The 25,084-nt window shown below is 38.4% G+C and overlaps 1 protein-coding gene across 1 annotated transcript in view; it reads left to right on the top strand.

The window, feature by feature from the left end:
* LOC111866397 (glycerophosphocholine phosphodiesterase GPCPD1) overlaps positions 1-25,084 on the top strand; it is a gene marked incomplete at its 3' end in the record, with an annotated part of 56,870 nt that overhangs the window by 12,674 nt on the left and 19,112 nt on the right. Inside the window, 7 exon segments of the mRNA XM_023855299.2 lie at positions 1,512-1,757; positions 7,850-8,016; positions 8,098-8,258; positions 10,223-10,366; positions 14,007-14,117; positions 18,795-18,960; positions 22,271-22,412. Coding sequence (XP_023711067.2) covers positions 1,564-1,757; positions 7,850-8,016; positions 8,098-8,258; positions 10,223-10,366; positions 14,007-14,117; positions 18,795-18,960; positions 22,271-22,412 — 1,085 coding nt within the window.

Genomic DNA, 25,084 nt, shown 5'->3' with positions numbered 1-25,084 from the left:
TAGTTTAACGTAAATAATACACCTGAGGATGGCACAGTGATGCCGAAACATGTAGTGAAGTAACATGTGAGATTGTGTGCACTAGAAGACGGTCAATACATACATATCATGGACGAGAATCAGTGCAACAGGATGCTAAAATACAACAATGTTTTGGTAACATTTTATCAGATCCCATCTGTAGGATGGGTTCTTTTTTCATGTCCCGAGTCATGTATGCATGTCCAAAAACCTTCAGATTTAGGTCTCCATTGATCATTGTAATGTAACCTGTAATTTCCTAACTTGGCCTCTCCTTCCATCTGCAAATGCAGTGGATGGAGTCCTAGTAGGATTTCCATTGCAACTGTTGGAGCTGTTCTCATTGCTCCCATAATTCCCAAGCAGGTTGTCCTTTGCAGTTTGCTAAGTTCTGCCTGACTTGTTTTGAGTTTGACTCTAGGCCACCATATAGTGGCCGCATAGGTGATTATGGGTCTTACCACTGCAGTGTATATCCAATATGCCACCCTTGGTATCAGTTCCCAAGTCTTCCCAAACTTGCCTCTGCATGTCCAGAGGGCTTTATAGGCCTTATTAATAGCCTTATCCAGCTGCTGTTTCCATGTCAGCCCCTTGTCTAATGTTAATCCAAGGTACTTGACTTCACTGGATAGCCGGATCGCTTTACTGAAGAGGATTGGTTCTTTGAGTCCCTTTATATCCCTCTTCCTAGTAAAGGGTACAATCACCATCTTGTTTGGATTGATAGACAAGTTTGTCCTTTCGCACCACTGTGGAACTGTATACAGGGCTATTTGTAGGACCTCTGATACAGTGTGCTGGAATTTCCCATTAATTAGGATTGCTATACATCAGCAAATCCTACTGTGAAGTGGCCTGTACTGTTGAGCTGTATATAAGGCTGTTCCCATTAATTAGGATTGCTATATCATCAGCATATCCTACTGTGAAGTGGCCTATAGTGTTGAGCTGTATACAGGGCTGTTCCCATTAATTAGGATTGCCATACATCAGCATATCAGCAATCCTAAAGGATGGCGAACCATGATGTGCCACACTGCTGACTAAATGTTAAAGGGGAACAAGTGGCTAATGGTTCTGATAACTGCTGCCTACTGCTAACAAACCGTAAACAAACTCCCATTCATGAACATAATACCATTTAGAGTTCTACAAGTTAATTATTTTCCTTCATTTGAAACATCTGCCATCAAGCATGCTGAGTCATTGGCAAAACTTGTTGTCCCACAGCATGCAAGACACTGGTCGCCGCACAGCATGGAGCTGTGAACTGTTCAACCCAATTAGAATTCTCCCTGTATATTACATCAAAACATCATCTAAACAAAAGGGGCATAATAAATTAAGGGAAAGCATATTCCGAAATGTATCTAGATGTGTTGTGTTATGGGTGTGAGTTCAAACAAAACATCATTTCCTACCTTATTTCATAGCACAGATTATTAAATTAACATGAAAGTAATGTTGGGTTCGTGGTTGAAAAATAGGGAAGGATCTGACTTGGGTAAGCTGGTTGGACGGCTGTAAGAACCAACATCCATGTCTCAAGTCGCTGATAATTCCTGCCTGAAGCAAAGCATTTACACCATTGATGGAATGGGGGAAGGAAAACAGGATTGGAAATTTTGTGTGAGAGTGGATACTCTTCTCCAAGAATCAGTGCTTGTGGTGGGAAGCTGTCCTGACCTTGGAAACTGGAACAGTGCTGGTGCTGTGGAACTCACCAGTGAAGGGTAGGACTTTGCAGTGTGAGGAAGTACCCATTTGGTTAATCTTGAAAGTAGCTTACTTGAGTTCCTGTAATAGGTTAACTGAATGGAACGAAGTCCTTGAGGAGCTGATAGTCATTCAGTTAGTCACAAAATTTGTCATCTTTCATGGAACATGAAGGTCCATTACTGTGTTCATAACAGCTCATAAGTGTACCATATCATGAGCCATTTGAATCCAGTTCACAACTTCACCTGTTTCTTTCAAGATCAATTTGAATATTATCCTCACATCTATATCTAGGTCTCCTAGTTTGTCTTTTCTCTTCTGGACTTCAGAGAAAAATTTTGTACGTTTTTGTCATCTTTCCATATATGCTACATACCTTGTCTGTCATGCATTTTTGATTTGGTTGCCCTAATAATATTTGGTGATGGGTACAGATTATGAAGCTCGTCCTTTGTCCTCTTACATTCCCTCTCCTAGTTCATGTATCCTTATGTTTTGTTCTCAGACACTCAGTCTGTGCTGGGAGAATTTTATGAGGAATGTCAGCCTTCCTCACAGTTGATGAAAAGTAGTGAAATTATGATATGTATATTAGAACCTATGCTGTTATATTATCATTAAACATTTTCAGATATTATCAGCATACATTATATCATATGTAATGCTTTTATCCTGACATGGTTTGACCTCTTAGATTTATGTTTGGATTATCCTACATTTCATATCAAGTGCTCTTTATGCATTTTGTTTCATTGTCTCAGAAAATCAAAAAAGTAGCATGGAGTCTTAAGGTTACAAAAATTATTAAAATGCCTGCAAAAGTTCTGAAGTCATGACATCAAATATGAATCATTGTGTGTTAAACTGAAACTTTATCTTTATATTTGAGTGATAAACATATTGTGACATGTTGCAGTACATCCATCGCTGTGCAACGGCTAGACTGGGAACACATGCTTCTGCGACAATGAATACCTGGAAATCATTGAGTTCCCACAGTGACAAATCAGATACCAACAGACAGTTGTGTAAAGATTGCGAAAACAACAAATGAGTTTTCCTGGAGATGGACAACAGAGGGTTTATTGCATCGAAGCGGGAAACCTAACTGTTGAAGACCGTGTTCGCTAAGCATTCCGAACAACACCTGTATAAGGGGGCTGAATGTACCAGAGATTCCAGAGTTGAAAGATAGCTGTCATCGAGTACAGTTGAAATATAGCCACTGCAGAAGGCAGTTGAAGATTGAAGAGTGATGATTGTGATACTGGTGACGTTATAAGTGGATAATAATTGTACTCATGACTCTAAGTGAGTGTGGCTAATAAACATGTTCGCCAAATCCAAGGCCCACATGAAGTTATTTGTCGCGCTGCATAGGCAACATGCGACAACTAGTTTCAGAAGTGGGATAGGTCGGATTCTGGAAGAAATTATTGGACCAACGCCACCTCGAATGTTATAACGCCACACGAGCAAAAAATGGACATACAACAGATGATGGAACATCTGTTAGCTGGCCAAGAACAAATGATGGCTGATAGGAAGGCCAACCAGGTGAAGGTGGATGCCAGACATGAATGATGGCCAATTGGAAAGCCTGGTGAGAAGAAATGAGAGCCAGCCACATGGAGACTGGCCGAAATCAAAACTGGAAAAGACATAGAGACGATGGAGGCACATCTGGAGGAGAAGCTGACCTCAGTAGACAGGAAACCTGAGGTGGCCCAACATGAGAATGTCAGGTCCATGTAGAAGATGCCACAGTGATGCTGGTCAGCAAACCAAAGAAGAAACAGCGTAGGGACAGAATCTCAGTTGCGGAAAAGAAGGAACAGACCCAGAGTCAGGATTGGTGCAGAAGAAGGCTGTCCATCGGTCGCAGAGGGATGAGCCGCTGTGCGAAAGTGGCATGGCAAAAGACAAAGCAAACAGAAAGGAGGGTATCTTGCAGTGCAGCAGTTGCATGATGCAGGAGAGACGCCTTCAAAATGAGACTGACTCAGAGACTTGTGGACCCCAGAAGAAGAAAAAGACCGCTGCCAAGCGAGGAAGTAAACCAGTGGCCTGTGCGAACGCAGCTCAGCCACCAAGGTTCAGTGGAAGTACACCAGTGTTCCGGCACCAATTCAAGGTGATGAAAGTGGAGCACAACCAGTGGTTGCAACGGGAAGGATCAATGTACTTAGTCATAACCCTGAGGGGCTGGGCAGCAGGCATGCTGCACGGCACCCAAACAAATACAGACATCAAGAACTGGACACCGTGGGAGGGGTCAAACCCCTCTGAAACGAAAAAAGAGAAACAGCCCATATGGGAGGAACTGATAATGTAGGAGCACCGGCCTCCCCAGTGAAACTGAATGCATGATGGATGAATGAGATATGATGGGATCAATGAATGCTGGGCCATGGAGTTGCTCGGGACGAGCACCTTTGAAGAAAGGGGGAGAGATAGCGCCCCGAAGACGAACACCAAAGGAAGGAAACACCGTTAGGCTGTTCAGGATGAACAACCTTTAGAAGGGAGCATTGTGACATGTTACAGTACGTCCATCGCTGTGCGGTGACTAGAACGAGTACACATACTTCCGCGACAACGGATACGTTGAAATCGTTGAGTTCCCACAGCGACAAATTGAGTACCAACAGACAGTTGCATAGAGATTGCCGAAACAACAAACAAGTTTCCCTGGAGATGGACAACAGAGGGTTTGTTGAGTCGCAGCTGGAAAACTTAACTGTTGAAGACGGTGTTCGCTAAGCAGTCTGAACAACGCCTAAATAAGGGGCTGAACATACCAGATATTCCAGAGTTGGGAGATAGCCATCATCGAGTACAGTTGAAATATAACCAATGTAGTAGGTAGTTGAAGATTGAAGAGTGAAGATTGTGATACTGGCAACATTATAAGTGGATAATAATTGTACTTGTGGCTGTGGCTAATAAACATGTTCACCAAATCTGAGACCCACGTGAAGTTATTCGTCGCGCTGCATAGGCAGCATGCGACAATATTATAATAGGGTACCGAAATGAGCATTCTTACATGTTTTAGTGTAACATCCTGTGAGAGTACAACAGTCTGTTATCTTGAAGGATGTGTAATACTGAAATGCATTAGGCATTCTTCATTGTGATTACACTTGCAGATTATATTTCAGTTCTATTAAATAGTGATTCTGTCACCCAAAAGATTAAATAGTACAGGATGAAAGAATTTGGTCATTATCAATTTATTAAATGATGATACTGTATGTAACTGGAAAGAGTACCACTGAAAACAAGTTAGAATTAATATATAACAAATGACAGGTAATGTACTGTATTATGTATATATATTATGTTGCAGCATAATAATTAGTATGTTGTTTCCACTGTACATGGATAACATGCTGCTATATTATTACAGTCATATTTTGTAAAAATTATCAAAAATAGCCACTTATTTTACCTTGATTTGAACTGTCACTGCAGAGTCTGTTGAGAGTGTTTTCAGTACTATAGAAGAGTCTGTAGACATAGTTGCATCACTTTCAAAATCATGGGCTCTTTGTAAAAGAATCTGATGGGAGGAATTTATTAATTGACTTGCTTGAACAAAATCAGCAATCTGTCATCGATGATCTGACTTTTCCCTTCATGTTTCCTTGTTCTCTTTTCTGTCTTCAGTGTATCGTGAGATTTAGCAGTTTCTTATGGTGATGACTGAGGCACTCTTAATTTAGCAGCCACATCACTTTGGGAGAGGCTGCTTAAGTCATATCTGTCTGTAAGATGCATTTTTTCTGTTACACTCAAATTTGCTTTCTTCTGATTCATCACCATTGTTATAAAAATTATGAATATGTCAGATAGTTAAACAATAAAGCACTGGTCAGTGAGGAGTAATACCAAGAGTCAAGGGACCTACTGGTTAAATAAAACAGAAAGGTGCAGACTGCAAGTGTACTTCAGATGTTATGTCATGAATACTGGCTCTGTGTTTATCTTCAGAATAAAGTGGCTGGCATGTGAAGCTGCGCTCAGGTCCATTAAGTGCTGAGATTAGGAATGGTGGAGCTATACCTCCACTCTCCCATATGTCTTCATGACATGGTGCTTAATTAAACACACAGAAAACTTTACCTTTTGCCACATATTACTTATTTTACCTAATGTATTATGTTGCATACTTGTCCCTTAATCTGTATGTACAGAGTGTCCAGATGAAAGGTACCAAAAGTAAGAAAAATATATCTTGGAAACTAATTTTCATACACCTATCTGGTTTATGTCATCAGAAAGGAAAACTATTAAAGTTTTTTATTTCATGCCCAACTTTTGCACATGCGTCATCTGGTGGCCTTCAGCAAGTTCAGTAACTATATGTTGACATCACAGGAATAGGTTCAACGCTTGTTGTGGCTGGCAGAGTTGCAATCTTTTATGGCTGTTCAGCATCATTTTAGAACACAAAATGGACGTCTACCTCTTAAACAGAAAAGTATTTGGTTCTGGGACAACAAACTGGGGATTACAGGTAGTCTGTTGCATGTAAAATTTCCTGGAAAGACACTGACCCCTGAAGAAAATGTCAGTTGCATTAGAGAGGCATTCCAGGGAAGTCTGTGCAAATCAGTTCATGCTGCTAGCTTGCAGTTACAAATTCCACATTCAACAGTGCACAATGTGCTACACAAAGGGCTTCTCCTAAGAGTGTACAAGATCAAATGATTCATGCACTAAAGCCAAGTGACCAAGTAGCATGCACAAGCTTCACTGTCGATATGCTAGAAAGAACTGACACGTCACCCAATTTCCTCCGCCAAGTGTGTTTCTTGGACAAGCCGATGTTCCATGTCAGTGGAGTTGAAAACAGGTACAGTTGCAGGATTTTGGACAGTCAGAATCCACGTCACATGTTAGTTGGAGAGAGGCAGCCCCAAAGTGAACATGTGGGCTGGCTTAAGGCATGACAAATTGATTGGACCATTTTTCTTTTCAGAAAAGACTGACCAGATGTTCGTACTTGGACATGCTGGAGCTGTAGGTGCTGCCCCTATTACCACCTCAGACTTTCCTCCAACAAGAGGGGTGCAGCCACATTTCTGCCACCATGTTAGGAATCAGCTGGGCAGAGAGATGGTTCAGCAGACGTGGACCAATCGCTTGATCTCCTAGGTCACCACATTTAACCCCATTGGATTTTTTCTTGTGAGGCTGTGTGAAGAACATGGTCTACCAGATGAAGTTCAACAGCCATTAACACCTGAAAGCCTGTATAAGGGGCTCTGTGACTACGGTAACACCAAACATGCTTCAGGCAACGTGGAATGAGGGCGAATATCGTCTGGATATTTGTTGTGCCACCAAAGGAGCCCATGGTGAAATTTATTGAGAAAGTTATATACTCAGAAAAAACTGATAGTTTCTCCTTGTAATGGTGTAACTCATAAATGTTTATAATAAATGCTTTCTGAGATGTAGTTATTTTATTTTGGTTACCTTTCATCCGGACACCTGTATCTGCGTCTGCCCTTTGACTAAAAATGTTATCAACACAAAATTTATTCTGTAGATAGTAAGATTCTATTACATGTGCACAGAGGTGTGTTATGGCTCTTGTATTATATTGTATATAAAATAATCTATTTTCTTCACAGTTTTGTTCATCAGTCAGCTGTATTAATGGTGTATATAAATATATCAAAAGACTTTTTTTGAATAGTTGTATTCCAACATTTTCACATATTCGTTTTTATAGGTTCCTATCTTTTCCTTTGTGTTGTTTGTACGACATTACCACTCATGTTTGCACATGGTAAATATTTTTATTGCTTGGAATTTGATATTTTTATGTCAATTGTGGTTTTCTAGGCTGTGATATAATTTGGTCTTACAGGTGGTTACACACATTTCAGAGGAGCCTACTATTTCCGTTATCACTTACACCCAGATGGAAGCAGAAATTCCTCCAAAATATCTGTACACACCCACAAAACAGTGTCACAAATCGGATGACTGGAAGCCAAATTTTTAGTATTATGAGTACCTGGTCTCTTATTTTTGATAATACTTTGAAACATTGATCTTCACTGTCCATTGAAATTCTTGTGTTACACAGGGAAGGCACATGGTCAGGAGTCATCAGTATTCCAAGGGATTGTAATGTCATGTTCCGTTACTTTGTGGGCATAGTATTCAAACCAGATGAAGAGAAATTTACTTCAAGGCAGGTGATTGTCCGGCGGTGGGAAACCAACCTGAATCCTCGCATCATACATAAAGGAGGCATGTATCTGATGATCTGTTATATATTTTTGACTGTTGTATACAGATGTGTGAAGAAAGAACATCTGGTGGTTGTTACAGTTGTTTCAAATAATCAACAAGTGATGGAACCAGACATCTTTGGCCTGTATGACAGCTGCAAGATGACAGACCGAGGGTGGCTCACTACAGAAACAGTGGTTCAGTTTAAGCTTTTTGAGAATCCCATACAGTTCTGGAAGCACAAATATGAAGGAAGAAAGGTACAGTGTATGCATTTTATTTCACTTCAGTTGTTTAGGCATTTCAAATTGAAGTAGACCGAATGAAGAATGACAATATGGGAGCACTCCTTTAATTTTAAAATTAATTTCTTTTAACCAAAATACTTCCCCTACATGTCCATTATTCTGCTTCCAGACATCCCCTTGATCCATCAGAATGTCATATTTCAAAAGTCATTTGCATTCTGCTGTGAACAAAGTATGCGTCTCAGCTCTGCAAGTGGACAGACTAATGGAATCAGTCTCTGTGTTACTGATTTTTTGTGAATTCTCTTTAAGTGGTCTATACTTAAATGATAACACAGTTTAATATGTAAGAACTATGCTACCATCAACACAACAGATATTTCAGTTATTACATTAGATCTTTATTACTGCAACATGTTTCGGTCATACATGACCATCAGGCAGGAATATGTATAGTTTTAATTGTTTCTTGCATCCTGTTGTGTATTTAATCAGTTAATTTTACCGCTCACACAACACGTTTTTATTTACTGTCACACTACATGTTTCGACCTCAAGAGGTCATCCTCAGGTGTACGAACACAGTTGCACAATCACACGCAATCACATTCGTTTTTCCACTTATTTTGATCCTGTATCCTGTTCAGGTCCACGCTCAATAATATGTGTCAAGTTCTTATAAAATATAAGTTAAAAATACAAATGTTAAAAGTTAAAATTTAGAATTTAGTTCACTGTAACTACTTATATTATTACCACTTGGTTAAAAAGTTCATGAATTAAACTTCAATTCATCACATTGACTGCACTTTCACTTTTGAAGGTCTTGTTGTTCTTCCACGTCCTTTGATGTTGAATCTATTACATTCCTTGTCATGATGGCTACAGTAGCCATCAAGTACCCTTAAAATAAAATATTTTCATGATTTATTTCAACCGTCTTCCAGTGCATACACTGATCTATCTCCTCCTCTCACCCGTGCTACATGTTTCGGCACAAAAGTGCCATCTTCAGGTGCTTATTCAATACCCAGCAGGCCCAGCAGTATAACACACGCAGTCACAGGAGCAAGAAACAACACAAAGCACAATAATGCACGATAGTGAAAGAGTGCTCCAACAGAAGAGGATAGATGTGACTCGCGTAGTGAGATATGACGTAGGGAAGAAAAAATTCCTGAACAATTTTAATATTTTTAACATTTAACATTTATCAATATATATGATAAATATATATTTTACTTATTTTAATATGAAGACAAGGCATGCAATGAACTAGTTTAGCGTAAATTGAATAAGCACCTGAAGATGGCACTTTTGTGCCGAAACATGTAGTGCGGGTGAGAGGAGGAGATAGATGAGTGTATGCACTGGAAGACGGTTGAAATAAATCATGGACTTAAATCAGTGCAACAGGACGCTAAAATATAACATTATAAAATATTTTATTTGGCATAAAGACCCCTAACCCACCTACATATATATTTTTAATACCCTTTAATATACTTATATATTTCTAATATACCTTTAATATTTTCTAATAATATTTCAACATTTTATATATAGTATACCCCTATTTATTTCTATCTTTTTATTTTTAATCATGTATTTGCTATTTTAACTATACTCCAATCTGAGGCAAAGTTTTTATGTTAATATTCCATACAACGCATAGCACTGATAAGGATCCATATCGATATTTCAGTAACTATACGTATTCCTGCCGGATGATTGTCACATATGACTGAAACATGTTGCAGTAATAAAGATCTAATGTAATAACTGAAATATTTGTTGTGTTGACGGTAGCGTAGTTCCTATATATTATATATTGTCTGTGACACACAACAGGATGTAGCCTATGAAAATAACACAGTTTGTTAATTTTTTAGACAAACTTGTGACAAACTTCTTCAATCCTTTTTTCTGAAAAATAATTTATACTTTATACTTTAAATATGTTTTGCATTGTTTAGGTTCATATAAAGCTTACCCCTCTGATGCTTTCAAAAGGAAGGACACTTGTAGAATATACACCAACATCAGACATCTTTGAGGAGAGCATGGATACACAGGATGTTGGTGAGGAGCGAGACAAATGGCCAATCACAGAGATTGCTGTTAGTATTTTGTTGGAAATTTGGAATGAAATTATCTGTGAACCGTGTTATAATGATGATGTTCTATTCTGTATGATGAATTTCATAGACTTACAGGTTATTTTAACATATTGTGACATGACGGATGGAAGCCAGAATAGACCCAGAAAAGGCATCCACTGTTAGACAGTGGCACGGTAAGAGTGTTTTGCTGTAACAAGTAACCACACAACAACAGAGGAATTGCTGGAAGCAGTGTTTTGTCTGTAGTTCATGCCAAGGCTATATAAGGAGAACCGACGGGAGTTTTTTAGTCAGTTTAGAATGTGAGTTAGTTGCTGTCAGGAGTAGGTGGTTGGGTGGTTCTGGCTGCCAGGGGTGTCAGCATAGAAGCACAGGGGTCTCCACTGTTGGGAGCCATAACTAGGCAATACATAGTGAAGACTATAACAGACTGAGAAGACTAGTGTGTGTGTTATACACATATGTACAGTGTAGTCACAGGTCATAAAGGTCCAGTAAATGCAGTAATCAATCCAAACCCTGTGTCTAGTCACCTAACACATGACAATATATATTGCTATATATATTAGTACCCTTTCGCCATACCAGATTTCAACCTTGTGTAGAATATGTTTTATACAATATTTATATGTATAATTAGTTATCTTGTAAAAATCCAATCAGCTTAAATGGTCCATAAATTATTACTGTAAATCAGGTAGAGAGTCTGTAAATTACATTGCAGCCACTTTCTTGTTTACACATATTACAGTATGCGCCAAAAATACAGTACTGAAATTGAAATTGATATCACTGTCTGTTCATGTGAAGGCCCCCTGCATGACAGAACCTTTTCAAATCCTGAAGAAATGGTCCAATCACCATGTCCCTGTAGCGTTCTTGGGTAACGGTAAGAGCATTGCCTTCCTTATCCTCAATGAAATAGGGGCCTAATATACAGTGTGCTGAGATGGCAAACCATATCATCACGCGTGTACTATGTAGCGGTTTCTGGATGATAACATGTGGCTGCTCACAACCAAGGAAGCGAGTTGTCTGGCGACCACTTCTGTTTGAGTCGAAATAATACTCAACTAAGAATACTTTTTCCTCCGTTGAGAGACCCATTTCCAACAACAACTGCACAACATAACTTCCTTTTCACTACTGGGTACACGTGCGGCTGGAGCTATGCCCCGTCGACAAAGGCACATGCGCGAGTTTCAGAACCGCAAATTTTGGTGCATACTGTACAAACTGCTGGAGCATAGTTGGTTGTGTTGAGAAAGACTGAATTTTAGAACCTTACTGAATGACCTCAATTGTGTCCCCTCATAAAAATTAAATTATTTTGCTTGTGAAAAGAGCTCAGAATTCTAGCTTTGAGATGATTTCAAAGTAACAGCCTGATTCAGAATGGTGTGTTATTAAAGGATAAAATATATTGTATAATTTGGATTTCTCATAGTGGTGAATGGTAGGAACCTGCTACATCCATCTTCAGCTTATACCCTGAAGCTGAAGACAGCAAATTATGCTGGAACATTGGTAACTGTCTATCAAATTACAGTGCATCATGTCATAGAACACCATGATCTTGTAACATGTTAGTTATTTCTCATACTTAACTGTAATAATTATCAGGGACTGATGTTTCAGTGTGCTACAGAAATAAAGTTCTGGACAATGCTGAAGGGTGTATGTACAAGGGATATTCGGAAAGTAACTTACGGTGTGCTATTAAAAAACAAGTGATGAGAAAACAATTTATTTACTTATTATTATTTATTTATTTATTTATTTATTTATTATTATTATTATTATAATAATAGGGGGTGGGTTTTCCCATGCACCGCGACTAATAATGTATTGTACGTCCCCCTTTGATATTCTACCAGTCGCCATACCCTGCCGGTACTGGTGCTCACTATCAGCCCTGTTCAGCCAGCGAGGATGGCAGTGGTACCTGATAACTTCCCCATCTACCGGAGGCATTGGAAACTACTTGGGCAGGAAACTTTTTGCCTAATTTTGCTCAGAGGTCTCCTAGAGACATAAGGATCTTTTACATGCCGTAAATCTACGACACAGTACCCATGGCTTAAAGTCCCTCCCGGAGGACTTGTTCCCTGAATTTTTCCGCCCTTAAAAATTCCACGATCTCCACCGGGTTTGAACCCGCGTACCTTGAGTCATGAGGTGGTAACGTTACCCCTAGACTACGGAGGCCGCTTATTTACTTACTTACTCATGGAGCTGAGCCCTTCTGGAGGAGCTGCAAATTCTGCAGCTACTCAAGAATTTCCCAGCATTTTATGGAACCCGAAGGTTCATTACTGTGTTCACAAGAGCCCTCCACTGATTCCTATCCTGAGCCAGATCTATCCAATCCATACCATCCCATCTTATCTATCTAAGATCCATTCTAATATTGTCCACCCACCTATGCCTTGGTCTTCCCTGTGGGCTCTTTCCTTCTGGCTTTCCCACCAATATCCTATACGCACTCCTTGTCTCCCCCAATCGTTCTACATGTCCTGCCCACCTCATCCTCCTTGACTTGATCATTCTAATTATACTTGGAGAAGAGTACAAGTTATGAAGCTCCTCATTATGCAGTTTTCTCCAACCTGCTGTCACTTCATCTCTCTTCAGTCCAAATGTTCTGCTCAGCACCCTGTTCTCAAACACCCTCAGTCTATGTTCCTCCCTTAATGTCAGAGACCAAGTTTCACACCCATACAGAACCACAGGCTTAGTAATAGATAGGAAAACAATATTAAGATGGATCTTGAGGAAATAGGGTATGAGGCTATGGGCTGGATTTATGTAGCTCAGAATAGAATTCACTGGCAGGCTGGTGTGATCATGATAATGGAAGGCAGGAAATTCATTGACTAGCTGATTGATCATCAACTTCTCAAGGGTGCTTGTACTCCATGGTGCTGGTTAATTGGTTGAGTAACTACTTAAAGCAGAGTCCTCCCTGAGAAGCTAACAGTTGCTCAGCCAATCAGAAATTTCCTGAATTTTATAAAAACTGAAAGTTCATTACTGCATTCACAGAAACGAGTTTGATTTTCGATACAACAAACAAACACCCACAGTTTGTTCTTGTTTGAAGTCCAGAGGTTGAAACAGTCTTTCGCTCACTTGGCTCTGTCCTTCGAGACTTCACTCAGGGTTCCAGTATTAAAAATTTTTAATATGTTCAGAATTTTTAAAAGCCAAAAGAACCCTGTAAAATTGTTTAGGTGCACATTCTTTCCAAGTTTCAATTGTCTTGATGTAAAATGTTATATGGCTTTTGGAAGAGGAAATCTTCGTGTGGTGAATTTCTGCGTTAATTATGTGGGCTATGTAGGGTTTATGCCTAATATTACATTAAGCTTTGCAGTATTTGTGCTTCGTTTAACTGAAATTTTGAATGGTGATTTACATGATCTGAATGATTTTGCCTCAGTCTCTGCTTGATTAACCCTTGGAAAGTATTTTCAGATCATTACATGTATCATCTTCAAGTCTTGACATATGTGTTTGTATTGTTTTGGACCTCCTCTTCTTGTATCTTCCCACAGTGAAATGTGTTTTCTCTCTCCTTTTGTCACTTATTTTAATTAGTCGTCTTGATGGTTACTGGTTCATCTTTAAAATGTAGGTAATGAATGAGAATGAGTGGGAGTTCCAGCTACAGGAGCAATTTGGACGAGCATACAATCCTAATGACTGTATAATCTTCAGTGTGAGCATGCATTTTCCTGAAGCTGTGGTGAGTATCAGCCTGTTGTATAATTGATACATATTTCTGTTCCCCCTTGCAGTGATGACTTTGGATATATTTGGTTAATGCAAAAAACAAGGATATTAAGAATGGACTGGTGAAGTAAAAATGACAGTATTAATCAGAGTGTTTGCTGTTTTAGTGCATTTGTCATATCTATTGTATTGATTTATTTCAGTTTTTTTTTTTTTGCACAAAATTATTTGAAAGTTTGCAGATCATTGTGTAGAAAGTGGTCTCTGTTATGATTTAACTGCATCAGTTATAGTGCTGCTTCTGTAAGATGTTTTTGTATCATTAGTGATAAGAATATATGCATTTCACATATTGGGATAGCAGTTATACATTGTGATTATAATAATTGCACTCTCATAATTATTCAAGCAAGTATGGGCATTGGGTATGATTCTTTTAGCTTACTTGTTGTTCAGTGTTTGCAAACCTTACACATAGGACTACTCACAAATATCAGTTTTTAACCTTTAATGTACAGGTTACAAATCCAGTCTTAAAAGCCGATTTTCCAGGTTTTAAATCAATTTTAAATGCCCACAGCACAGCATATCCAAAAATGAAATAAATTTATAACGTTTTTTAAGTTAGGAACTTCAGACAAAATATAGATTATTAAAAATAAATAAATAGTTGTATGCAAAAGTCTGAAATGACCAGTTTCTGTATACACATTGTGCATTATATTTCTTTACAATTGTTTTGAATATTTTCACGTTTCACAAACCTGTGGTTTAATGTAATGAATTTTAATGATTCATTTATTTATTCATTCATTTCTTCATTCATTCATTCATCCATGTATTTTAGAACTTTTTAATCATTTTAAGCTTTTAATGTTCCCATGCTACAAAATGCATTATCTTGCTGTGAAAGTAGTGTATGAGGAAGTTCATGAGACAAAAATATGATTCTAGGTCAAAAGCAAAAGTACCATCCAAGTTGTGAAACAAAGCAATAATTCACCAGTTTATAACATCATCAGATTCTGTGCCAATGCAAGTGTTTCTCACCATAAATGTGACAGGTCATTTCAAGGAAAGAGGTCAAAAAGTGTCAGACCCCACACTTATAATTCTTTCATTAATGCTTAAAGGTTGTGGTGGTTAAACATACAGAACACACAGTTTGACATGCGCATCTGTGAAACTTCACAAAAATACAGTGTTTCCTGTGGCAAATATCTGAAGGAGACAACAGAAACAGGAACTTACTTCAGTTTCTAATATTGTAAATTATGGCAGAGAAAGAAGTCAACCTACTAGAGAAAATTCTCAGTCTCATGTTCATCATTAAAAATTTGTCAAATTCTTGTCTCATCTTTAACTGATAAATCATTGTCACATATTCCTAAATCTTAGATTTGGATAGAAATAGTGCCAGAAATTTTTTACTTCTGTATATGGTCTTTCCTGGTACTAGGTCATAAATTATGACCACTATTTGCCACTTTGTTTGAACTCAGTCTTCCATGGCCAATAAGCTTTCAAGGTAAGCCAGTTTCCTTAACAGCACATGTATTTTTAACATAAGCCTTGTTCATGATGTGAGCTTTTTAGGGAAGATCTTATTGCTTTTTGTTGCATGCTGTGTCGAGGGGTTCTGTAGCAGAGAGGAAGCAGTAATATATATTCATCTGCCTAGTTCTCTCATGTTACAGTATGATTACCTCAGCTTTCTCTTCAGAATGACTGGTATGGGAAATGTGTTCTTAACTTTTATCTTTGCACCAGTTGCTCCACACCTGATGAGCTTGCAGCCAGTCTATTTGTGCACAGTAGTAGCATGCTAAGGTCATTTACCTTTCATGTGACATGTTCTTGGCCTGCAGGGTTACCTCCCATTTGTGACATCTCAGTTAGCTTTGCAGACTGGTACTGTACAGGATGTTAAAAGTTGACCATGGCATCTTCAAATATAAATACAAGAGGATAACAGTTGCACAAAGATGAGATTGAACTGATACTTGATATGTGTATAATATCCAAGAAAACAGGAAAATTCAGAACAAATGAGTAGTAAGATGATATGACAGAACAGTCCTAAGTCTACTAGTCCATTGTCTGTTCATGTGGGGCTGATGAAAGGCCCAAATGGTCGTAGGTGTTCATGACCACAAATAGAAGAAAGTTCTGTCAGCAATGAGATGACACCTTTTTTGCTTGCATCACAAGTGATGTTGAATTGGGAATATCTCTCAGCTCATTGGTGGTATGACTGAAAGAAGCGAACCATGTTTTCTCTTCAGATGGCTTAGGAGTAGTGCATTCCAGCCTGGTATCATCATGTCATTTATTCCCCTCCCTGGAAGTGTCCAAGCCATGAAACATTTATAGTTGTTATGTCCCATGATCCTGTCTACCATGTGACCTTTTCCCCTTCCACGATCTGAAATGAAGGCCCTTGTTAGTAGAGACATAGCTAGCCTAGTAGTTGGTTTCTTACTGTCAGTCAGGGAAGTGAGTCGATAAACTGTGTTCTGATTTTCAGTTCTTCCAAATTCTGTTTGGATTCTTGATCCACTCAATGAGGGCAAGGGTGCCGTTTGTTACGTTGATAACGTAAGTTTTTCTTTTGGCTGTTGTGGCAAGGTTTTTGGGTATTCAGTAATCTTTATTTTGCTGTTGTCCAAATGATTTCGGTTTCAGTTATTTCCAGTATAATTGGGTGACATTGTGAATGGGGTTGGTTTTATAATGTTGTCTGTAATGTCTCGAGTTTTCTTAGTCTGTGGTATACAGATGCATCTGAGTGATTATGTGATTACAGCAGGCTATGTAGAGATTTCTATGACTTGTAGTTCTAGTAGGGATGTGTATTGTATTGTATTGTATTGGAGAGGGTGGGTTTCCCCATGCACTTAGACCAAATGTTGGTCCATTGTGCGTCCCCCTGTGCTATTCTACCAGTCTCTATTCCCTGCCGGTACTGGTGTGTGCCATCAGTCCCGACTCAGCCAGCGAGTTCAGCCTCTACCGGCTCAGCGGTATCTCGATGCTTCCCCCATCTACCAGAGGCGTTAGAGACTACTGTTGTCTTGTATATTAATTGGAAGATGTTCGGAATTCACAATAAATGGATCACGAACCCAGTTGAAATCTTGTACACTCTCTCCAAAATACTTATTGAATTTCTGCTGCAGCATTTCTAAATGTTCTTTAATTGTGTCCACCACCACTTTATTGCTGTCAGCAAGTGGCCATACAGTCGGGGACATCTCAATCGACCCATCTGTAATTCTCTAACTAGTGACCAAAATTTGCGATCTACTTCAGAGCACAGCTGTGATAGAACTGAAACAATTGTAAAACACGGGATCTCTACTCTTCAAACGGAAGAAGTGACACTATACCAACTTATTTTTGAAATATTTATAATTTTAAATGAAGTCCAACAATCAGTGGGTGCATCGTTACGGGAAGAAAGTCATAAAGTTGGAGAAGCTCTAACTTCTAACAAACAGGCCCAAATACCAAAACAGTGTTACAAAAGACAGGAAAATCCATGCTAATCCCTGCAGTTTTAGGGAAAAGCACGTACACAGAATATGTGGCAAGCATATCAAAGAAGCTGCATAGATGCGAGAAAAATAAAAATAAATCAGTAATGAACACTATGATATAACAACAACTGTGAGTAAATAATTTTCGTTTAATTTCTTAGAATACAACATTACTGTACATAAAAAATCACAGTATGTAATAAAGAATAAACAAGCATCATCTTATTTAATCAGTGCAGTGGCTGAGTATAAAATACAAGCATATGTAACACGGTAACTGGGATAAAATAAAACAAATAAAATTTGACAATTAATTTCTTACAATAGGTAAAAGTTCACATCACACCTTTCACCTTGTGGCGGCACACCAGTGTGCCGCGGCACACTGGTTGTGGAACACTGGTCTAGACTATCCATTTCCTTGGTTTGATGATCAACAAGAACAAGTCTCTTTTTGACACCAGCTAGTTCTCTCATATATTCAGGCCTACAGATACACTCAGATTGGTGGAGTATCGTCTCAACTCTGATATGTGTCCAGAAGCTAAAGGAATATACAGCAATATTTACACAAGTGTCTTAGCAGGATTTTCAGAGGATTGCATGTCATGCAGCTGGCTGGCATGGATTGTAGTACGGCCACAGTTCTTTGCCTCTCATACCTTCAACAGAGGGACTTACTGGATTTAATAGTTTCAGCACTGGGGATTGCTGGATTTTCAGAGTTACCATGCAGACCCTACAGTCAGCTGTGCTTACATTATTGGCAGCCCTGGATGTGACTATACTGGCCAGACTGGTATGGTCATATGAGGATCACAAGCACATGGCTTGTGCAGAGATGGCAGTGATCCTAGCTGACATTATGTGGAGTTCACTCTGTTAAGTGACTTATTTGTGACTTGCTGTGGTTTAGGTGCCGAAAAAGTTTGAACCCTATACCATAATCCATTGCTTCAGTCTTGTACAAAGTAGTATAGAAATGAAGTATGTTGAGGTCAGAGTATTGCCTGTTGTTTCATGCCATCGAAGCCAATCTGGCTGACCTCTCTTGAGGTGTACCTACAAGTGGTGAGTGCTCCAGAGAATCAGAGATAGTAAGTCAAAACACACAAGACTTGCATGAAATGTGTGGGTTTGTTTTGTTACAGGCATACATGATGGATTATTACATGTACAGTTCATCCTCAGTTGAGAACAGCCCTCCCTACCATATTGGGTTCAGTTATATCTTGCCTAGCATGATGAGCTCCAGTGAGGGTCAGGCCATTGTTCCCATTACCAGCCGCAGCCATCGTCCTATTGGTCAGCTGAAATGTTAGTATTACAGCTGTGTCTCTTGTTTCTTCTCTTTTTTATTTGTAACTATATTCTTTGGTCTCTGTGAAATACGTTTTGAATAGACACTTGTAATTTAATTTAACCAGTCCATTCATATAATAAGATCTAAAAGTTTGTGACAATATATTAATACAACTGTTTATGTTTCTGGACATTATCTGTTGACCTGTTTTTATTTAAAGCACAACACTTTGGAGACTGGATTCTGTCTCTGTCTTGAGATGGAATGTATTCGGTTGGACCCAGTCAGTAGAGTTGGTCCCTATAGGGAGTGGTTCCACCTGAAGACAGAGTCAGAATCCAGTCTCCAAAACGTTGTATTTTAAATAGGGATAGGATGATGTTTTAAATAAAAACAGGGCATTGGATAATTTCCAGAAACACAGTACTTTCATTCATATTATGTTTAGCACTTTGCATCCAGTATTGCTACAAGTAGCAACAGGCTCTTTTTATGAAGAGACCAGAGTTGATACTAGTACCAACTCACGGTTTGAAAATTAGCAAATAGAAAACTATCTGTAATATCATCGTGAATGTTTCACTGTTGGCAGTTTTACTGCTCATGAGTAAAATTCACTGTTATAGTATACAATATGGCATCACTGTGAACAGATTATTGCTGCTCACTTTTCACCATATCAGCGTGTGTTTTTTTAGCAGTAATGTTGCTTCATTTCTTCTCTATCTCAATTCTTTTCTGTTTCTTCTCACCTTGTAATGAAGTTACAGTCTCGAGGGCCAAGGAGTGACACATCTCCTGATCTAAAAATAGACCACATTTTGTTTGGAACTTGAGGTCAGCAGTTGATTCACTTTGCTGCTCGTGACATGGAAAATCCAGGACCAAGTACAAGTAATGGGTTTTCTCTGTGTTGTCATTATTGATGATAGTGACAGCTGAACTCTCTGTCATTATTGATGATAATGTGACAGCTGAATTTATAACTGATTAAGATTTGGATGAATATAAAATTGAGGAGACCCAAAATAATGAAGATACTGCAAGCAGTAACAGTGATGAAAGTGAGACAGTTCCTTAACCACTGACGGCAAGAATGGAAACATGGAGCAACCAGACAGCAGACTGATGCAGAATTATGATGGAAACAAAACTGCCACAGTAAAGAGAATTTTTTGGTCATTGAGGCCTAATCACAAACATAGATATTTCTGAAGAAAATATTTGAATTGTGTGAAGCCAGAAGTTGATATTAATTTTGAAGAGTATGCTGGTGCTCACACCACTGATCAGTAACATATGAGGTGCTATCGGAAAGTACCAGGAATAGGTAAAATAATAAATGCTGGCTTTTCTTACACTCAGTTCTGGCTACCATCTCCTTCAAAATAGTCTCTTTTGGAATGTATACAGCACTGTGTCACATGGCAGACTGATGCAATAAGCTTACAGAAGTGTGACCTTGGCTTCCCCTCTGATCTTCTTTCATTGAGGCAGTTACAACAATTACTGCCACTAAAAGTTTATGAGAAATACAAGATTTGTGGTGAGGTATCATATCAGCTACTGTCATGTTACTGTTTTGAAAGAAAGTCTGTGAAATGGTGGGAATACTGTTCTTTCACCTCTGTAACCTTGCCCTATTAAATGTGAACATCTTGTGTCAGAAGGAGATCAAACAGAAGACCATACTTCTTAATTTTCTGGAGTAGGGGGTTGACAGACTAGTTTGTAATGAGAGCGTGGAGGTTGTGAAGCAGCCATGGAAAGTTCTATAGGAACATTTTTTGCCAGAGACCATTTTACATGTGGGATTCCTTCACTGTTATCAAAAGTCAAGAAGGATTAGACATATGTGTAAGTTTTGTGAAGCAAGAGGCAAGCATCACACCAGAAGGCCATTAAAAATACCCAATATTGTGTACAGTCCCAAATGAAATATAGGTCTTTTTATAGGTTGTGCTTACAAGATTTACCACATGAAGGTGAATTACAGGGACTAATGTGTGCGTGCACACTGAACTGGTATTAAATGTGTGCCACTGGGTTCAGAGTATTTATGCTGTACATTATATGATATATCTTTTCATGCCAGTAGCTTTGCTGGTGGTGAAATTCTGTTAGGTGGTTGAAAATAAATCTTTGCCTGTGAAGTACCAATGGTTCTACATTCTGAGCAACCATTATTTGTAATTTTTAATGACTAAATATTGCATTGTTGCAGCAGTGCATGTGCACAGTCCAACTGACAGAGTATTGCATTTCTTCAATATTAATATTCTTACCCCTGAAGTAAAATGTGGCTTATAACCCCACAATACTGGGAAATTTCAAATCCCATATTCACCATCTGTAACCTGTTTCCCTAAGGTTAAACTCCTGCTGCCAACCCCATAGTACAAAGGGATTTAACGCCCTCTATTTCTATGTCGTAAAGTTTAATAAATCTATAGGATAGTCCTATAGTTAATGGTTTTTTCTAAATGGTAATTGTAGTTTATAAGATTTGAATCTTCTGTAGCAGTTTATCAGCCATGTGAAGGTGTTTCCATAGCTGTCTCTGCCTCATTATCAGGGGTTGATGTGATGAGTGATACAGGTGCAGGTATTTGTACGTGCAAAGTATGGACTCAGCTGTCTCAGCACAGACTACCATAAGGGTGTCAGGTGAAATCAAGTTGTAAGTCATCATGGTCCATGGTACTTATCCAGATCATTGTGACATGCTGCCTGTTGTTGATCATCCATGTCTGTGTTTTTTTGTGGTCCACCCTTTTTGAAGCATGTTGGTGGCTGTGTTTAATGAACAGCTTAGGGTGGATCCAGTATCCCTGTCAAAGTTGTTGGGATGTAGCCAACAGCTTCAACAGTGAAACTTCAAGCTCTTTCTTATAGCTGCCTACCAACATGCTTACAAGGGAGGACCATCAAAAAATATCAACAAGAAGTACCAATAACAGTCAGAGTGTGAAAGTGTCCAAAATAAGCATCATGGATTATGATGACTCACTGCCTGACTCTACTCACTCTTCCCCCAGCCACCCATACTGGAGAAGGACATCACTGACTGCCACCATTCTCTCAGCCTGCACTAGGATAGACAGAGGCATATATCATATGGCTGTAACATTCATTATGTCAACCCTTGATGGAGACAGAGACATTCTTCATCATCACACAGCTGATCACCTGAGAAGACTTCATTGTAACATTCATTATGTCAAGTGGAGACAGAGACATTCTTCATCATCACACAGCTGATCACCTGAGAAGACTTCATTGTAAAAGTAACTCTTGTCCATAATGTTGTTTATATGTTTACAGTTGACTACTTGGTGGTGCACCCCATCAGTGGATATGAATGTGACATGAGTGTATCATATAGTCGCATATGGAAGAAAACGTGGCAAGGGCTTGATGTGGGGCACCGTGGTCTTGGAACATCCTTCAAGCTTGAAGTGGCAGAGTTAGTATCAGTAACTTTTGTCTCTATTGAATTGCATTTGTCAAAATATGGATATTAAATGAAAAGAAAGAGTTGGTGTGGTTAGTCAATATGAAGACTATTACTGTACCTCTTCTGAGGTTCTATCCATACATGTATAAGAAGTTCCACTTACATTGCTCTTTCTTTGAGGTGTCATTAAAATTTTTCCCTACTCTGATGACATTCATTTTTACATAGTCATGCCATTTGTCTTTTTGTGTTTACATTTAATTCTAGTACTCTTCCAGGAATTCTTTAGTTCTATATAATTTTAATTTTTCATATTGAATTACTTTTTTATGTCAAGAAATGTAATTAATAGTATACTATTAATATTAGGCACATTGGAAATATATGTAGTAGTAGTACCATTTTATACGTTAAATTCAGTTTGGAATTGTTTTTGGTCTCCAATTCTCTGTTTAAAAACATAAGCTTATTAAGAATATAGTTCTACCTGTATGGGTCTGGAACTTGGTCTCATGGTAAAGGGAAGCCATACTAATAGATTAAGGGTGTTTGAGAACATGGTGTCAAGGAGAGTAATTGGACCAAAGAGGGAGGAGATTAGAGTAGGATGGAGAAAAGTACATAATGAGAAGACTCATATATATGCTCCTCATTAAATAATACTAGGTTGACCAAATGGGGAGGATGAGATATTCAGGACATGCAGCACAAATAGGAGAATTGAGAAATGTCAGAAAACTTGAAGGGAAGTTACCACCTTGAAGAACTAGTTGTAGATGGTAAGATAATATTAAAATGGATCAAAAAGAGGGCAGTAGAGTGTTGAACAGATTAATTTGGCTTTGGATAGGAACCAGTGGTGAACTGTTATGAACATGTTATTGAACTGTTGGATTTCATAAAAACTATGGATCGTCTTCAGTAGCCAAGCAGCCCACTGTTCTGAAGAAATATTCTGCTTCATAGAATTTGTTAGCCAGTTTGGCGATTATGTAACTTCTCTGCGGGGGAGGGGGGATGGAAATAGTTGTTCAGAACTAGGCAGATGCTGAAGTATTGATTAAAGAGCTTGGGGAATGAACACATGCTGGTATTATAAAGGGTATTTCCACATGTATAATGCCTCTGTTTCTCGTGTCGGCTGTAGTGTATGCATTCTGTATATCCTGTTGCTGAGAAATGGTTTAGACACTTAAAAGTAACATTTTAAAGAAAGAAAAGCTCTAGAACTAGATAGACAGTGTCTACTTGTGTCTGCCTCCATTTCCAGGCCTCCTCTAGTTCATTGATATCACACCTTTTAATTCACTGGAGTTACTTACATTTGCACTAAAACTGCAGAGGAATAAAGCCATGAATATCGCCAAAGATCCATGTCCCATGAAATGTGACAGTGAAGTAACTCTTAAAACTGTTGGTGGGTTTGACCACCTTCAAAACATCTAATGCTGATTTTATACACACATTCTAATATTTCTGCCATATTTGGAATCACTACTGGTGATGGTTTTTAAAGAGCTTGTAGTACTACCATCCTGTTACTCTGAAAACTTGTGTAGATTTAAATTGCATCTCTTTGTTAAAAGTGTCAGTTTTGAGAACATGAAAAATTTCTATTAGTGCAAGTTCATGAACTTAATTTGGAATGCTTGATTGAATGTTTCTTATGGCAGAACAAATTTGTAATTGCCCATTTCTTTTATGCACAAAAAAGAAAATCATTATGGTTTTGACCTTTAATTTTGACCATTGCATGCTTCAGTTTGAACATCTCTATTTGAGCCTGACATTTTGTTTCGAGATCATACTGGAAGATCCATTTTTTCCACTGATTACAATTTTCCCCCCCCCCTCCCCGACTTTTTCTAGAATGCTTTTTGCAGTGTGTCTCTCTCTTTGCTTCTTAGTGATTGGGAAAAATATTTTACACATTTGAAGCAATTCTTGAAGTTGTTTGATGGCCAGATCTTTTATCATCTTCAATAGTTCTCCCATTTTGAAATTTATTAAATCAGAAGAAACGAAAAGAATACAAAGTATTAAATTTGATAAGGAAGATTCAAGATATGCTCAACGCATATTAAGAAGCTTGCACTGCCATGGAAAATAGAAGAAATTATGGACAAAATAGACCATGCTGAGAAGGTCGCGTTATGAATATAAAACTTTTTACATTCATGACTGAAATTAAACGGGACACATCACCTGTTGGTCTATGCCGGTGATGTGAATCTACTGGGTGATAATGTAGATACCATAAAGAAAAACACACAATCTTTAATTGATGCAAGTAAAGAGGTTTGTCTAGAAGTAACCACAGAGGAAACTAAGTATATGTTACTGTCTCATCACCAAAATGCAGGGCAAAATCGTGACATAAAGACAGGTAACAGATGTTTTGAAAATGTGGCACAGTTCAGATATTTGGGAACAACAATAACAGATCGAAACCTGATTCAGGATGAAATTAAGAGGAGATTGAACTTGGGTAATGCTTGCTACCATTCAGTCCAGAACCTTTTGTCTTCTTGTCTGCTGTCCAAAAACATAAGAATTTGAATATACAAAACTATAATTTTGCCTGTGGTTGTGTATGGGTGTAACCGTCCAAACCTTTTAATACTCTTTAATGGACGCATGTTCCTTTTCGGCCATTTCAATAGAGTGACTGATTTATAAAG

This window comes from Cryptotermes secundus, unplaced genomic scaffold, assembly GCF_002891405.2.
Source record: "Cryptotermes secundus unplaced genomic scaffold, Csec_1.0 scaffold41, whole genome shotgun sequence".
NCBI lineage: Eukaryota > Metazoa > Arthropoda > Insecta > Blattodea > Kalotermitidae > Cryptotermes > Cryptotermes secundus.
Note: the sequence above shows the minus strand (reverse complement) of the source record. Positions and strands in the feature narration are given on the sequence as shown.